Source organism: Cavia porcellus, unplaced genomic scaffold (genome assembly GCF_034190915.1).
Source record: "Cavia porcellus strain 051 isolate PalLab524CR breed Dunkin Hartley unplaced genomic scaffold, mCavPor4.1 scaffold_1, whole genome shotgun sequence".
Lineage (NCBI taxonomy): Eukaryota > Metazoa > Chordata > Mammalia > Rodentia > Caviidae > Cavia > Cavia porcellus.
The window spans coordinates 78,073,541-78,090,978 of NW_026947484.1; the positions used below are offsets into that span (position 1 = coordinate 78,073,541).

The following is a 17,438-nucleotide window of genomic DNA, read 5'->3' on the forward strand; positions in this document are numbered from 1 at the left end:
CCTTGATATATGCTCTTTTAAAAGGAATTAAAATTTAAAAGCTTTTTTTGATAACCTTGAGAAAGCATAGATAAATATAGGTAATGTGGTATATGACAATGTAAGTTCATTAAGTTAATCAACTGTAAAGATTTCTGGTTAACATATTCATGTAGCAGTGGCCAAGGCAGGAATTCTGCCTGCCTTGTGCAATGGACCAGTGGGTGTAGTGCTGCAAGCATTGGGGCTGCAGCCATGTGGCTCCGGCCTGCCTGTCCCTCCCTCCCTCTTCCCCGAACTGGGCCTCTGTCCTTCCTGCCTCTGATTTTAATAAGCTTGATGGTATCCCTGGGAACGGCCGTGGTGAGCCCCAGCTTTTTCTGAATTTAACTATCTTTGCATCAGAGGAAATTGTTCTTTCATCCTGGAAATACTTCCGACCTGTTGTTTCTAGCACTGTCCTGCTGAATCCCAGCTATGGGGTTAAAGTTACAGATGTGTAACCCACTTGCTGCCTGTGCGGTGGAGAACAGAGTTCTACAGATTACTAAACAAGCAGCTGGCCTGATGAGTTCAGGGAAGGCAGGGTCAAGGAAGCCCTATTATATGATGATGCAGTGACAGTATCTGGCGTTTATGGTCACTTCTGGTTTTAAAAATTTACGTCATCATAATGACATTTGCCTGAGGAAATTGAGCCAACATTTCATTACTTTAGAGTACCTTTTTAAGGGCTTTGCATTCCATAAACCTAATTGTCCTAAATTGTATTTGTTTAATTCCTATGCACACTGGAAAGTAATCTGTAGCATTTCCTTTGTTTAGAATAAGGTTTAGCCACTCATTTTGAAAGCCCATATGTCATCAATCCATTTACCAGAAGAACTGAGCTCTTATTTAAAAACTGGTTTCCTTGTTCCAAGTTTTTCTCTTAAAAGTAGTTGAAGTGCATTGAAGTTATTTCCTTTATAAGACGTTTTCCACATTGATTATCATTGTAAGGCTTCATTCTAATGGGCCACTGAAAACAGTGTTCAAAACTGTCTTTTTAAAACTAGATTGATATGCAGGCACAGCGGTGCATTCCTGTAACCCCAGCTACTCCACAGGCTGAGGCAGGAGGATCACGCATTTGGGTTCTACTTAGGTAAAGTAGCAAAGTAGCAAGATTGTGCCTCAGAATGAAAAATACAAAGAGAATGTATCTCAAGGTATGACAGCCCTAGGTTCAATCCTGGTACTGCAATCAATTAACTCAGATTTATAGTAGCACATACCTTTGGAAAGCTAAAGTTACGTTATTATTTAGCACTTTGTTGTTGAACTTCTACTTTTTTCCCTAAGCCATATATGTAATCTTCCTTTCAGAATGATTTGAGTTATTCTGTTAACATCTCTTTTGTTTAGAACATGGCATTCCTACTGAGTTGTAATCTCTATTAGTCACAGACTGTAGAACCCTTCCTTCTCCAAGTTCAGCAGATTCTGTAAAATTCCCATGATGGTGCTGGTCATTCATAGGTTCCTGTCATTTCACCGTTACACATTCTGAGGTGACATGGTCTGCTTTGACTTCTGTATCTCTTTGGTCAACACTGTCACAGTCTGAGATCCTAAATGGGAAACAACAAAAGTTTTCCCTGTCCTGTGCCCTATTTCTGACATGTACTCAGTTTCTTTACCACACAGGTCTCCAGGGGTCTCTCCTCTGGGCTTCACTAGCCACCTGCTTCTCCTGGCTGTTCCTTGGTTTGTCTTCCTTCTGAGGCACATGATGGTACCACGTCCTCCTGCTACTTGACTTTTAGTAGCTTCCCATTTCCTATCCCATGATGATCAGAATTCTTGGCATAGGAAAGTCTTTGAGGTACTGAAGCTAATATCCTTCCCACCTTTATCTTCTAGCGTGTCCCTTCCTGCCCTTCCACGTATCCCAGGTATTCTGACCGTGTACTTCTAGTAATGCATGTACTTTTGCGCCTCTGACTTACAAGCTGGTCCCTCTCTGAATGTCTCTGCTCTAAGGCAGAGTGGGGTGGTGACCCTGTGGAGGGCTAGTGTTGGTTGTGGAAACTACAGGATGCTGTTTCTACTTAGAGATCAAAATAAAGATGAAGGTTTTTTCCCTAAGATGTGTCCAAACCTATCACTGCTTCCCTGCCACCATGCTAAAGGTGACCTTTATTGCAGTATCAAAAATTGTCATCTCCAGAGGTTCTCCTAGTGGCCTGGGAAGGCTGAGGCCTCAGGAAGTGGAGTAGTTTCATTTGTAGTTGACGACCACTCATTCAGTGATCTATAATAAAAGAACAGAGTACTGGGCAGCAGAGCTGACTCTTAGTTGGGGTTGAGAAACTGAATTGTCTCATGAGGAACATTCTCTGTGTGCTGGTTGCTCTAACAAAGCCAGTTTGTCCTAGTTCATGATCACAACTCCTCTCCAAGGTAAGTGTCCACCTTTTCCAAAGGAAAGGCTAGAGCCAGGCTGACCCCATCTTCTCAGGATCACTCACAGGCTAGCAAGTGTTCACCCATCCATCTCCACTGCTTCTGGAACCATGGAGGGGGCCGGTCTGGAGGAAAATGGGATCAGGGGAACAAGAAGCAGCAGAAAACGTCTCACAGAGGCTAGGAAACCCATTTGCCTCCCACTTTTGGAGAAATGTGTGCTTTTTTCAGAATGAAGTTCAAAGCATCTTCCAAACAAGGCAGATTTGGAGAGTGAAATAAATTCCGTCAGGTCACCAAGCCTGGGAGGAAGGAGCTGGGCCGGGAGGAGGACCCAGGTCTTCTGACTGTAGTGTTCTTTCTACTCTGTCACAGGTGTAACGTGGAGAAGGTGCCCAGTAATTCTCAGTTGGAAATAGAAGGAAACAGGTCAGGATCTGTCTTGTATTCCTGTGTCTCTAAATGCAGGTATCTTTCGGTACATGAAACAAACTGATTCATAGAATCAACCTTTGGAAACAAATTTTTCTGATCATCCCCAAGTTTCCCCACCTTGGCATGGGGGATTCAGGCACAGATGCTCTTAACCACTTGCCATGGCTTCAAAGTTGGCTTATGCTGTGTTTTAATCTGGGAGCATCTGTGTGGCAAATGCGTCTTGCAAAGGTGGTGGGAGTCGTGTAAAATCCCCTGTGCAGCCTGCAGCACCTCAGAGATGGATTTCTACTGCCTTCTAGCTGCTTTTGTATGTTGTGCAGGCATCTGAACTCTGCTGTCTTGGCATAGCGGCTTAATGTAAAGCACCAGTGGTGACTGGATCTCCAGGATGTGAGGTGTGTGTATCTCATGCGTGTTCACGCTGTCCTGTCTCCTGAAGCTGATGGCAAACGGTGTGCAGGACACTTGCTGAGTGTCCTCTGTGCATTGGGCTGTGTTTCAAGGTGTGGCCAGTGGGCTTCCCTGTTGTTGTAGGGTGTCAGTCAGTCTATCTAACCACCACTCAGTCCTCGCTTCAGTTGGGTGGGAAGCAGAAATGTCTGTCTCCTAAACATAATGTGAGAATTAGATGGCGTTGGTTGAGTGGGAAAGATAGCTATGTGTGACTTACCAGAGTTAAGTATTGTTTCTAATACATGCAAAGTTACATTTCTTACTCTCTTTTGATTAGCCTGTACTTTTGAAAATACTGATACGATGCTTGACCATCCATATTCCAACTTTGTTAACTGACCCAGTGATGTCTTTTGCACCATACTTTTTTAGCTAGTTAGCATGGGATCTAGTCCAGGACCAGCAGGAAAACAGAATTGAGGCTGTATGCTAGACACTGGAATAAATATTGATCACTAGTCGTGGCATTTTTTCCCCTAGGGAATTAAAAACAGAAGGTGATTTGTACCTCTGCTGAGGTCTATGTAGAAATAAAATTGATGAACAGCATGGTAGATTTTTTTGTCTTATTGCTGTTTAGTACACAGTGATTAATCCAAGAAGCCAGAGACATGCCATAGTGTCTCTCAAGAAACATGAAGAATTATCTGTTTTTGCCATTGTGAGAAGGAACTCATCCTGATTTTGAATTTGGGTGTCAAAACAGCTCACCCTTGACTATTTAAAATGGGGCAGGTTAAACAGTAAACCAGCTTGGGCAGATCTTTCACTCCTATGGCTTAGAAAGAGGCCTGTGGTCCAAATCACATGACATGCTAACCGACCAAGGCTGACAAGGATCAGCCTTGTTTTTCCTTTGCCCCTTCTTTTCCATCAGAATTATCATGTGACCATGAAAAGTGGATTAATAACTTGAAAGGGAATTGCAAGTCCCTGATGTCATGTCTGGGCTATTTGAGGGTAAGTAATATAAGCATATATAGTTAGGACCTAGATGAATCTATTTCTACTAAATACACACATCATAGTTATTTTTCTCTCATTGCTAAGACAAAATACCTGATGTCCAAAATTAAGGAAGGAAATGTTCATTTAGCTCACAGTGTGTGGAAGTTTCAGTCTGTAATCAGCTGGCGTGGCAGTGGGGCTACTGTTAGGGTAGCAGAAGAAAGCAAAAGCAACAAGAGCAAATAGGGAAGAGCTAGAGCAAGCCTCTTTCCTTCTCTTATATTGTATTCAGGCTACCCACCCCAGGGTGGCCTTAGCACTCACAGCCATAATCCTAGCATTGGGCCATGAATCAATCACAAGCTCCAGAAGCCCGCCCCCATGACTGCATGCGGCTGTGGGGGGACATCTAAACACAGACCATAACAGCATATTTCAACTACAATTTCCAAAGGCATAGGAAGATGCTTGCTGCTTGTTTCCTCAGGGCTGTTTGAAGTCTTGATTCCTTATTGTCACACCTGCTTGCTTTTCCTGTAAGCATAAGCTGACAGCATAAAGTTCAGCGGTTATAGTATGATGAATTATCCTTCCAAGCCATTTAAAAAAATCTTTGTGTTCGAAAGCACTGAGTATTTTTTGTGTGTAAGTATTGAAAATGGGGGAAATGAAGAAAATGGAATGGGAAGAGACCTACAAACGAATATTGCAAGGACCAGTCTGAGGATGCACAGGGAGAAGCAGCAGGAGGGGGCAGGAGTGGAAAAGTTCATGTTACCTGTGTCTGTAGGAATTGTCCAAGGAGACCATGGCGAGAGGGCAAGGCAGAGGTGTTTGAGTCACATAGGTGTGGCAGCCAAGGAAGTATGGAAAAGCAGGCTCTTCTAGCGTCTGTGTTTCAGTGTGACCAGGGCCCATGTGCAGAGGAAGAGGGTGTCAGTGGTCCAGAGGCTACAGAAGCAGCTGAGCAGACCTGGATGCTTTGAACACCTTGGAGGCCCTGGGATCATGGTCTCCAGGGAAGTATCAGTGACCATCAAGAACAATTTGTAAAGGAGACACATCCGAGCTCTGGACGAGAGGATGCACTGACCAGTGTGTGGTGTCTTGGGCTCTCCTGAGGGAAACGGAGTCTCGAGAGAGTCATGGGGACATGTCAGATTGGTATTGGGGACTGGCGCCCTAATAGTGCTGTGGCAGAGACGTTAGTCAAGGGTATTAGATGGAGGAACCTGCATCTTTCAGGAGGCAGTGGAGAGGAAAACAAGAGAATACATCCTCAGAGGTGTGAATGCCAAGACTTGGGCACACTAGATGTGAGAGAAGTAGGAATTAGATAGAACTTGGCTCTGCCCTGGTGATATGTGTGAATAGGGGTGCTGTTTGCAGGAATGAATGCACATGGAAAATAGTCAACATGTGTGTGATATGGAGTATATGTATGCACACTTGTGTGTGTAGTAACCCAGGCCTCCCACACTGTACCACAGGAAACCCAACTTTCCACCATGTCTAATTAATAGCCCTTGATGTTGTGATTTTGTTAGTATTGACCGTTCCTTTTGGACCAAACAAGTTCTTTTAGACAAAATATTTTTTTTTGCATCCCTGGCACCAAACAGTCTGTATTTTTTTTTAATGGAGGAGGAAGATTGCTAGCATGGTTCTCACACTCAAGCAACTTTGCATTTAGTTGTTCTAAATAGTTTACATAGAAATTGCTATAAAATAGTCAAGTAACAAGAAGATACACTTGCAGGAAATCTGCATTTAGGTGAAGAGTCATTCTTACTCTTTATCAGTCACTGCAGACCCAGCATAGGGTTGACAGTTGATCTTGTAGAGTAGCAGCCTAGTGAGATCAAAGTCTGGTACATTGTCTGGGACGCCACCTCTGGAGTATGGTCTTCCAGTTACTCGTACTTTAGTTCCCTCTTGAGAATCCAAGGTCAGTCAGAGACTGAGGAGCTTTGCTCTAAAGTAAGCTGTTTAATTTTGTTTTACCCAGTGTTCCCAAACTCATTTGACCAGTGAACTCCCTTTTTAAAGAACACTTACTAATAATCCATTAAGCTCATGTACCGCGAAGCACACTTTAGGAAATGCTGAATAAGAGCTCAGAGAGAGCTCAGGAAGAAAATGCTCAGGAAATTGTGGGTCCGAGTGCTTCATTTTGCCCTCATTATAAATCCTGATACATTAAATGTTTCCTGGTGCAGGCTGCTGTGACTTCTGGTGACTTGACACTTAGTCACAGTACTCAGCCAGTTGGATCCACATGCAGCAGGTACGTGGCCCACAAATACACTTCTGCCTTCTGCTCTCTGAAGCAGAAGGCCTCCCCTGGCTCCCAGTGTAAGCCTGGCCCTGAAGCCTTTCTCCTCAGCATCGCTGCCTCTCAAGCTCAGGGCCAGCACCTGCATAAATGACCCCTCTCAGGGAGAGGAAGGAGTCTCAGCTGGAAATAACAGAACAGATTTTCTTATAGCACTCATAAGCTGTTTTTAAAACCACTCCATAAACATTTGATCAAAAATGGATTGCTGTGAAATGTAGTACCTATTTGGATATATATATCCTTGTGTGTTCACTCCTCGCATATCTTAAGAATTTGCTAAAAGGACCGTGGTAGGTAAAGCAACACTGGTACTGCCACCCATAACCCATTAAACAAAGAAGCATTTGGGACTTGCGCACAGATGGAGAGGCATTTGATTCTGTTTGCCTGCAAACGCTTTATGTTTGGTCACAATCAGGCAGAAGCTTTGAAGCATTTTTACCATTAAGGGAATGGAGAGAATACAGCACATGATCAAAGAACAGGATGTGCAGTAGAAGAAGTGGTCAGTCCTTACACTATTAAAAAAAAAGCATTATTTTTTTCTTTTTGTAGTACTGGGGATTGAACCAGTGCCTTTTGACTGAGCTATTTCCCCAGCCCCACTCAACCCGGCCTTTATTTTTATAGTTACCTATGCAGGTCTCGAATTTGGTCTTCCTGTCTCTGCCTTCTGAGTAGCTAGGATTTACAGAGTGGCTGGGATTATAGGCATGTGCCATTTACATTTGGCAAAAAAAACATTCTTAAGAGACAGGAGCAAGTCTCCAAGATGAGGTGGTGAAAACTGGCAGCCCAGGGAGGCAGGAGGCCATTTAGTATTTGGAAAGAGTACAGCGAAAATTCCATACCAGACTTGCTATTATGAAATGTCAGGTGTGGATAGAAAGGGTAGGAAACTAGATGTTCTTAGTCCATTTTTCTAAAAGTCAAGTGATAGGTAGTAAATTTATAGTACTCGAAATGTCTTCTCAAAATGCTTGTCCAAACAACAACAACAAAAAATCCCTCTCCGTATCACATGTCCTTTTGTGAGCACCTATGATTGTAGTAAATACAACAAGAGAATCAGAAAATATATCTGGGAGCTTTGTGCAACAGATTGTTAAAGTTGTAATATCTTAGAGTTTAATGTAATTATTAAGCTGTATCGAAAAGTGCCAATTGGTAAAAACATGTTGATCACAATGATATAATAAATGCAAATTGGGTCATGTAAACCTTAGACATTATTCCTCCGGGAAAAATGAAATTTTTGACTTTTCAAAGAAGGTAGCTTAATATTAAATGTTGAGACCTATTTTGTGGACAATACAGTTCCAAATAGCATCAATTATAAATCATCTTGTTGAATAAGAGTACATTATTGGGGTTTATGTTTTGGCATCCTGCCTCTTGTCCTTTAAAAACATTTTTAATTTTGAGGATTAAACCCAGGGCCTTCCTGCCTGGGCACAGACATGCACCACCACCTTCAGCTTCCACTTGTCCTTATTTTATATCTATTTAACAACTTTGAAGTTGTACTAGGTGTTTTATAATAATGTCCTAGCAAGCATTTTGTTTTACATTCTTTAAAAGCACAACTTTACAATTTCCAACACGCCTGTACTTGTCCTTTCCCTGACTATTAATAAACATTTTTAGCTGCTTTGAATTACTTTAATCCAAGTGGACATTTTCATGTATGTATCTTTAATCTGCATTTCAGTCTAGATCACAAAAATTAAAATTTTTAGCCAGGGTGCGATTGCATCTAAGATATAGACAGAGGCTTGGCACTCTTCTGGCCGAACCCACAAGCCCTTTAGTTCTTTGATATGATGGCTTTACCTTGCTTGAGTCTGATGCAACCTTCTTAATAACTTAAATACGTGTCTACAGTCTTTTTTGATCCTTAGGTTAGAGTCATCGTGACAGCTACCAGTTCCACTGCAGAAAACAAACCTACTCTCATCCTGCTGTGTTTTACTGTTGCTTCTGAGATTCTTCAGGAGCCTGGGAGGTCAGAGTCCAATTTTGTTAGGAATCTCCAATCAATACTTAGCCAGAGAGAGGAGAGAGTTCAGCAGTGTATATGGGGTTCTTACAACTCCTGTTTCATGACTGGCTCAGGTTTCTGGGGTTCTCTGGATACTGGGGGTGTAACTGTGGTCATGAGGCAGTTTTTCAGTAGCGCGTGTTAAACATGACAGGGACCTGACACTGAGAGATGCCAGGGTGCTTTCTACCTACAGCCCTGCAGAGGTCTGTGGAGGTCTGGTGTTTTTAAAGTTTTCTTCCCAAATGATTTCCTATGTGTGATTCCTTTAAGGCTCTAATAATCTTATAAAATTCTTTCCACCCATAATGGATATTCTAAATCATGACATCATTTTCTGACAGAGTTAAGATAGTCAAGTTTTTAACCTTCATTAGTTAATGTAAATAAGATCTCTTTTTTTCAGGAGTAGCTATATGGACTTGTCAATCAATTATGCTTAAAAAAAAAAACATAAAACAGGGAAAGACTTAGCCCAGTATCACTCTTCTTACTTTAGACTTGTTTGAAAAGAAAATCACATAGAGATATAATAGCTACTATTTTAAAGGACTGTGTTTCTTAGCTAGGTAATCTTTAACATACCTGCAACTACACCTGAAATATGATCAGTGGTAAAGCTGGTATTTATGTACATTGTATAATCTGTGCAGTTTCCATTTTACAGTCATAGTAAGATGGATGTGGAAATACTGCCTTTTGGTTTGTAGAGACAATGGGAAAAAAATTGGTTTCTAAATGAAGCATGAAAAATTAAATCTCAGTTGTGTGTGAGCATGTCTGGGTGTGGATGTGCATTATATATGCAGGCTTGCAAACCAACATTTGTTAAGTGTTGTGTAGAGTTCTTCCATTGAATTCCATGTGACATCAAGGCTATATTCTGTGTCCTTCACCTCTGTAGGAGGTGGGTGCTTGCCCATTTGTTCCTGTCAACTCTAAGTCCATTGTAGTCATTTAAATTTATATTGTAGGGTACCTCTTGCCCCGTCTAGTCTTTGCCTAAGTAGAGTCACATTTTTGAAATAGATAATTGTACAAAGGGATCTGAAATCTAAGCCTTGTGTGTACTAAGAAAGAGTTTCTTGCTTTTGTTGTGGGAAGCAGTGCATTTTGACTTGGCGATTTATACTTAGGCCTTAAATTGTACCAACTGACATAATGGAAAATACCTTGAGATAGGATAAACATTTCAGCAGAATCAGATCACCTGCTACAGACCATGGAACAATTAGTCCATTGTTGTGTATTTAAAAAAAATCTGGCACTGAAAAAAAGTGTCGAAAAGGTACATTTAAATTTTAATTTAAAAGCTGCATGCAGCTCAAGTTCCAGAAAGGAATCCCAAGAATTCAAAATGCTATGAAGCTGCTTCGCCTTTGTCATTTTAACCTGTAGTTTTGGAGGAAAGCAAGTTCCTTCACAATCTACTGGCAAGCGGTTCTCTGCCTCAGTGCATTCTGTAGGTTACAGGGAAGTTGCATGGTGCCCCGGGCCCCAACTTTGCCTGACTGAGCTGCAGTCAGGCCATTGGTCTGGCAGGGATGAGAGAGGACCTGCTTTCATGTAAAGCATTTGCACTCTTTGGGAAGGAGACAGAAAACAACATTTGTGGAAGAATGAAGTTCTGATCAGATCAGTGAGGTACTGAGAGTGAAGAATAATATCTAAGAGAATTATCTCATTTTATGGTAAGTGGATTGTTGAACCTGGATAGCTCATGAAGTATTACATAAAGCAGTTCTCAGCCCTGGAATGAGAGGGGTCGGGGCTGGAAACCTGGGGTGACTCAGGAGGATTGGTCATGGTCCATTGGAATCCACAGAGGAGGCACTGTCATGACGATAGAGAAGAACATTGTCAGTAGCACAAACTGGGAGTGTGGTGATATCTGGGGGGACTGGGACAGCCAAACTGAGATGTTGAGTGATAATGGAAACATTATACAGGAAGAGACCTTCCTTAGTAGCTTTGTGATTATCGTTTTGTCTGCATCCTGTGGAAGAGAAAAAGGAAAGTGGCTAAGACCAAGTCCAGTGAGGCTTATGTTTTCAGAACAGAATAAATTTGTTTCTCCTTTTATGGCATTGATTCCCAGTCTCACAACATGGAGTTCTCCCTTTTCTGAGCACAAATAGCTCCAAACTTGTCTTCCAGTAGGGTTTAGGGTTGCTGTGTCCTGACAGAGGAGACCGCAGACCATGACTACCTTTGCCATTCTGTACTCCTGCCAAGTTTTCTCACATTCTTCATCTGTGTCCCTTATTTCACCAGTGGCATAGTGAAAGTAAGAGTATGTCCATCACAGGTGTACAAAGCAAAGATGTGCTTGTGACTTGTCAACAGAAAAATGACACCGGGAAGATGTCACTGAGGGTCAGGGGTTAAAGCCACGACCATGAAAAGGTCTGACTTTTGGGTCAGCACTAGGTGATAGAGAATGCTAATGATTGAGAAGTCATCATAGTATCTACAAACCCTTCTCGTTGCCTTGCATGTATCCCTTTTCAAACGGCTCAAATGTTTGCATTTATAACTCAGGATGGTAGAAAAATCCACCAGAAACTGGCCCTGTGCAAGAGGTGACAATAAATAAGCTTGTGTTTGCGTGACATAAATTCTGCAAGAACAAGTGCATTTCTCAGCCTGCAGGGAGGTGGAGGTGGTTGTGAGGGTAAGGGAATGCTTAGCCACAATAATCTAAAAATCCAATTCCCTGGGGTTCTGCAGTCCTAAACCTCTTGTATTTGTCCCTCATTTTAGTATTCATAAGGCCCATATATGCATTAGAAAAAATAAGACGGTGACCCAGAATAGCAGAAAATCACGCCCATCCCTTTGACAGAGCATTTTCGGTTAATTTATGCAGACCCCTTTGCACTTCAGCTTTTTCCCCACTGGTTGCTAGGCAACCATTTGAGTTACTGCGCATGCCTTTTTTATGATAACTGTCATTATGATTATTTTTTAATTATACAACTGACACCATGGATTAAAACAGCATATTGTCTCTCACGCTTTGCCACTGCTTCCTAGCGTTCCCGAGCTCTCCTACAATCACCTTCTGAAATTTACATGGCAATGATTTATGATCTTTTTTTTTTTTTTTTTTTTTGTTGTTTCTGGCTTCACAAAGAAGCTAGAGATGGCATCATAAGAGGAGCCAAATTTTTGTGAAAAATGACTATAGCATATATCACAAGCTGTTATTGATCTGGGTAGGCCAAATCAGATATTAGGATCTTGAACCTAAATTATATCTGTTCCTTTAACCATGTCTGTTTCTAATATTAGGGGATATGGAAGCTTATATTGCTTGGCAGCCTATTTTTCAAAATTACGAAGTGCTAAGCATGTGTAACTGTTAAGCCTGCTTTTGAATATGCCCTCCATGAATTTGGGGGATGGTACAGCTCTGATCCCAGAAACATGAGGCACCTACCTATACTTAAGGGCATTTGTTTTATGGCCCAAATTGCTACACATGCACAGAGGTGCCGTGAGCTGATTTGAAGGGTTTCTTTGAACAAGTCTTAAGGTGTGTGTGGCTCACGGTGTGCACAATGCTCTGAGACTAAGTAGATAGTAACTAGGGGCATTCAAAAGCTTTTGAGTTTCCAGAATATCTTCAGAGTTATTTCTAAATATAAAATGAATTTGAAGACAAAGGAGAATGAAAATAATGGCTGTGTATATTTTTAACCAACTCTGTTATTCATTTAAAAATGTAATTTTTGGTTCAATAGGATATTTTAAATAGCATAATAAAGAGAGATTTGCTGTAAAAGAAATCTGCAGAGTACTTCTCATCTGTGGCAGGGGTAAGGCCTAATTGTGTTTTAATACGACGTGAAGTTAGCTGCAGCGAGACCTTCTCCGAGGAGTGCTTGATCTGCTTTATTTGTTTGTTTCACCCCATCCTACAGTTCAGGGCGGCAGCTCAGTGAAGTCTTCATTCAGTTACCTTCCAGGAAAGAGTTACCAGAATACTATGAATTAATTAGGAAGCCAGTGGATTTCAAAAAAATAAAGGTAGATATTTTGTTCACTAACTATTCTTCCAGTAAGTAGAGAAGTTTGAATGCATGGAGGTGGGGTCAGCAGGGGCTTTTTGTCTACCACCCACACAGGGCTCCCCACCAGAAAGGCAGGGCCATCTTCACGCCTTTGTGTGTTGCATGACCATTATGCTCAGAGTTTGTAGTATGACTCACCCTGCCTGTTTTGTTTACTGTCCCAGGCTCCTTCCTTCCCCTTGGGTGGAAGGGGCACTGGTGGGAGGGGTTTCAGTGAGTGGTGCCCTTTGGGTTGAGCAGTCCCTTACCCTGGCAGGGTTGTAGGCTGTGAAGACAAAAGAGACGATTAGGCTTTCTCAAGTACTGATGATTGCATTTTCCTCTCCTTTCCTGCCCTCTATTTTATTCACAACTACCACCAGGAAAGAATTCGTAATCATAAGTACCGGAGCCTGGGTGACCTGGAGAAAGATGTCATGCTTCTCTGTCACAATGCTCAGACTTTCAACTTGGAGGGATCCCAGGTGCGTCTCCTGCAAAGTTTTTAACCTTCAGCATGCCTGTGTTTTTTCAAGTAAAGTATTTCACTTTTATTCTGAGTCTTTGGTGGGGGGTATAGTTTCTGCTACCTATTTGAGGAAATCAAGGCTTTGGCATTTTCAAATTATCATTGTGCCATAGATGGGTGGGCTCCTGCTTCAAGCTTTGTCTCTTATTGGAGGAGAAATTCAGATGATCCATTGAAGGTAATCCACTTTGAAAAGCTGCCATAACATTTTTGCTTTTGGAGAAGCCCTATATTTGATTATGTTTACCTTGATTTTCCTCACCGTAACTTTGCATCAGCAGCTGAAATTACCCTGATTTAAAACAAAGCTTAGGGAAAAAAAAACTGCCTCTAATTGCTTTTAAAAATCTTTATTGGTCCAAATGCAATTTTCTGTACATTCCTTTCTCCATAATTAGCTAGCCTAATAGTATATACAATAACAAGGGGCGATTACACCTCAGTTACTCTTGTCTTTTATTGGAAGTCACCTGTTTGTACCTGTATTTGACCTAATGCTGTCACAGCCAGTGAAGAAGAATGAACTGTCTGGTCATTGTGTCTGCCAAGCAATGCAGTCTCAAGCCACTCCTAACTCCTTAAGCTTCTTTTCTGATCCTTAATCTTTTGCCTGGGTATCAGCTCTACTCATCAAATTAAAGAACGTGTGAATCCTCAAGATGTGCCCTCAGCAGACTCTGCCTTTCCAGGTTAATAGCCCCTACTAGTACTGTTAACCAATATAAGAGGTGTTAAGAGCAAGCCTTCTGTTTTAGAGACCCTCTAAAGTAAGCCGTGATGAACCACAAGGCAAAAGAGTCAGAATCCCTTTGTACATGATCATTTTAGTCTGTGGAGAGAATTTTGTGTTCCTTAGATCAAGATGACATTGTAAATTATGAGATGCATCTGCTCCCTTTCTGGTCCCCCAACCTCTCTGCCTGCACTCTGTCTCACAGTGGCACTGAGGTAACAAACAAATGGCCCTTGACTAGTTTCACTTTCGATGTGTTTTGAACACTAGTTTATCTTTTTATCCTGCCCATTGGCTGCCCTCCCACCCCTCAGGCTTCAGAGTTTCCCAAGCCTCTCCAGAGTGAACTTACTCACCCCCAGCCTCCCTTGGACACCTTTATCCTGGCCACTCCCCACCTAAACAGCTGATGGCCCCATCACACAGTCCCACAACAGCTGCTTCTCAGCTGCACTTCTTTGAGCTTTGATTGAGATCCTGGGTAGCTTTTTGCACCTTCTCCAGATAGGAATGTCTTGCATAGCAGGGTGCAATGCCACAGTCCAGAAAGTGACTACGGTGTGTCATTCCAGATACATCCTTTATATTCTTGCCTTTCCACTTTCCTCATTTTTCTCCTTTCTCACCCCTCTCAGGGTCCTCCTTACCTTTTAAGATCCATCAGCTCTGATTAGCCTCCAGTCTGCTTGCTCTGTTGGTGCTCATCAGGGAAAAAGGAAAATGCATGTCCATCTTTACCATAAAGAAAATAGTCCTAGAAAGGAAGGGATGTTCTTTTTCCTTTAAAGTTCTTTTTACTATTTTTATAAAAGTTAAATATACAGCCCCAATGGTGTTAATTATATGCACATCATTATGCAACAGACCACTAAGACTTTTTCATCCTACAGAACTGATGCCCTATACCGAAAGTAACTCTGCTCTCCCCTAACCCAGCTGGTTTCCACCATTCAACTTTGTTTCTGTGAACTCAGTGTCTTTTGGTGATGATTTTACTTTGTATAATGTCCTCAAGGTTTATTTCATTTGTAGGTTATGACAGAATTTTCTTCCTTTCAGGGCTGAATAGTATTTCATTGTGTGTATACACCACCTTTTGTTTATCTATTCATCCGTCTATAGATAATTTGGATCGGAATGCCATTTTAAAGAGGTTCTCTTGCCATAGTATTACTATCATACTTATTAGAAATTCTTTTCAGTGCTGGGGAATGAACCCAGAGCCATTGCCTTAAGCTACATCACAGCTCTTTTTATTTTGAAACAGGGTCTTGCCAAGTTGTGGAGGTTGTGCTCCAAATTATAATCTTCCCAAAGTGTTAGAATCACAGGCATATGTATATCCCTATGCACAGCTTTTTTAAAATACTCTTTTTGTTGTCAAACATGGGGATTATAGGTGAATAAAAACATATCCACAAGTACACATACACACTTTGCAATGACTGTGCATTTGGACTTCTCCTGCAGGGACTGGGTGCCTGTATTTGGGTTTAATATTTTTTTAGGTCAGCTTAGCATGTTGTGACGTTTCTACGACCATTCCTTAAAACAAAGCTTGTTTATCGCCTGGGGCACAGCACCCTGTGACTGTGCATCCCGGGCTTGCAGCTTTTAACAGATGCCACTTTGCCTGTTTAGATCTACGAAGACTCTATCGTCTTACAGTCGGTGTTTAAGAGTGCGCGGCAGAAAATTGCCAAAGAGGAGGAAAGTGAGGAGGAGAGCAATGAGGAAGAGGAAGAGGAAGATGAAGAGGAGTCAGAGTCTGAGGGTGAGTCTCAACATCTGCTTCCTGCACACCAGGTTCCTTCTGCCCGTGGAGATGCTCGCTCAGGTGCGAAAGGCTTTAGACAGGGGCAGGTGTAGGTTCCAGCCTTAGGTCTGTTTTGTTGTTGTGAACGAAACATCAAACAGAACACCTCAGGCTGCATACTGAACTCTGCACTCCTCCCTTATCTCCAGAAATGAGGTAAATATGCAAGAACCTGGGTCCCAGCAAGCGCTCTGAGCTATGTTCCCTTTGAATGCTCTGGTAGTACAAAATTAGTGTAAGCAGCACCTTTCCACTCCCTAGTACGGTGCTTCTGAAATCTATTGGGCTTGACTCTGCTTTCTTAAAGAGTTCCCTCCGGATGTTGGTGTGGCTAAGCCAGGACCACACTTTGGCAATTATTTTGCTTTTCTTTTTAGACTGGGTCTCACTATATAGTTCCTTCTGGGCTTGAACTCACTATGTAGCGCAGGCTGCCCTCCAACTCTGAAGTGGTCCTCCTCCTGCCTCAGCCTCCGCAGTGCCAGTATTACAGACATGTACCACGGCAAGCTATGATGTGCAAACAGATTTGGAGCAGAGTGGTCCACTTTATTCACCCTAGAACGTGTTAGGGGTTTTTTTGGTGAGAGGTTATTCTTCTTGACTTTGTTTAAAATTTTGATATTTTGTTCACAGTGCAGTTTTCACATAGTTTTTCAAATATTGTATTAGAAAGGTATTTGGCGAGGCCCTGAATTTTACTGTCATAGTGATAACTTTAACTGTTTCAAAGAAGGTTTCCTTCAGAAACCTAATCATGTTTTCACTCCCTACCATTCCATTAGTTACAATCCATATTTAAAACGGGGCAGACAAACTTTAAAGATGAAAAAAAACCCAGTTTGTATCATAAAAACAATTTATAATTTCATTACCCACTATAGCATTACAGTGAGAAGTTGCCTTCTAGATTTCATTCATATATGTATGATTTATAACCTAATTTTCCTATGCATGAACATTTTTAAAGCACGCAATGAGTTTTTTCTACAAGATGTACTAATATTCATTAATGAATGTACAAAATGGATTTTAGTCTTTCAGCCAGGTTTCACTCAGTCTTTTTTGAGCCTTTGTCTAATCCATTACTGCTACTGTAACAAATTACCAGAAACTTAGTAGCTTAATACAACACAAGTCCATCATCTTATGCTTCTGTAGGTCATGAGTTCAGCTTGGTTCTTCTGACATAAAAGTAAGGTGACAGCAGGTTGGGAGGTGAGCGTAGCCCATGCCTCACTCATGCTTCTCATCAGCACAGTTCAGTCCCTCACACTGTATGATTTGCATCATCCCATTGAGTCACCTGGAAAATGCCTTTTGTCATGTCAGGTAACAGGTTTGGGATTGGGACTACTATTCCATCTACCTGGCTTGGTAAGTAGAGCTTTCCAGGGGCCTGTGGTAGCATTGTAACATCCTAGGTATCTGGCTGGAGGGCTTACCCGAAGGTTTGGTTGATTAGCCTGCTCGTCTGCAGCAGCCTGGCAGGGAGCGTTTCTGGATGTCCAAATCCATTGGCACACACATGTGACAGCTTTATAAAGAGTCCCACAGTCTGTTCATGACAGTATATTCACGTCTGTATGGATTTCTGTACTCTCGTGTCCAGAACAGGTCAACCTGTATAGAGGTAGATACTTCATTTTTCCTTTCCAAG

At 41.9% G+C, this 17,438-nt stretch overlaps 1 protein-coding gene across 6 annotated transcripts in view; it reads left to right on the plus strand.

Annotated features, from left to right (window-relative positions):
- The window catches only part of Smarca2 (SWI/SNF related, matrix associated, actin dependent regulator of chromatin, subfamily a, member 2), a 174,760-nt gene that overhangs the window by 153,176 nt on the left and 4,146 nt on the right, over positions 1–17,438 (plus strand). For 4 of the 6 annotated variants that reach the window (XM_003472196.5, XM_063250380.1, XM_023566051.2 and 1 more), the window contains exons 29-32: positions 2,803–2,856; positions 12,572–12,677; positions 13,084–13,185; positions 15,604–15,736. In XM_003472196.5, coding sequence (XP_003472244.1) covers positions 2,803–2,856; positions 12,572–12,677; positions 13,084–13,185; positions 15,604–15,736 — 395 coding nt within the window. The remainder of the gene's footprint in view (positions 1–2,802; positions 2,857–12,571; positions 12,678–13,083; positions 13,186–15,603; positions 15,737–17,438) is intronic. The other 2 variants (XM_013155035.3, XM_005004718.4) reach the window with 1 other exon arrangement.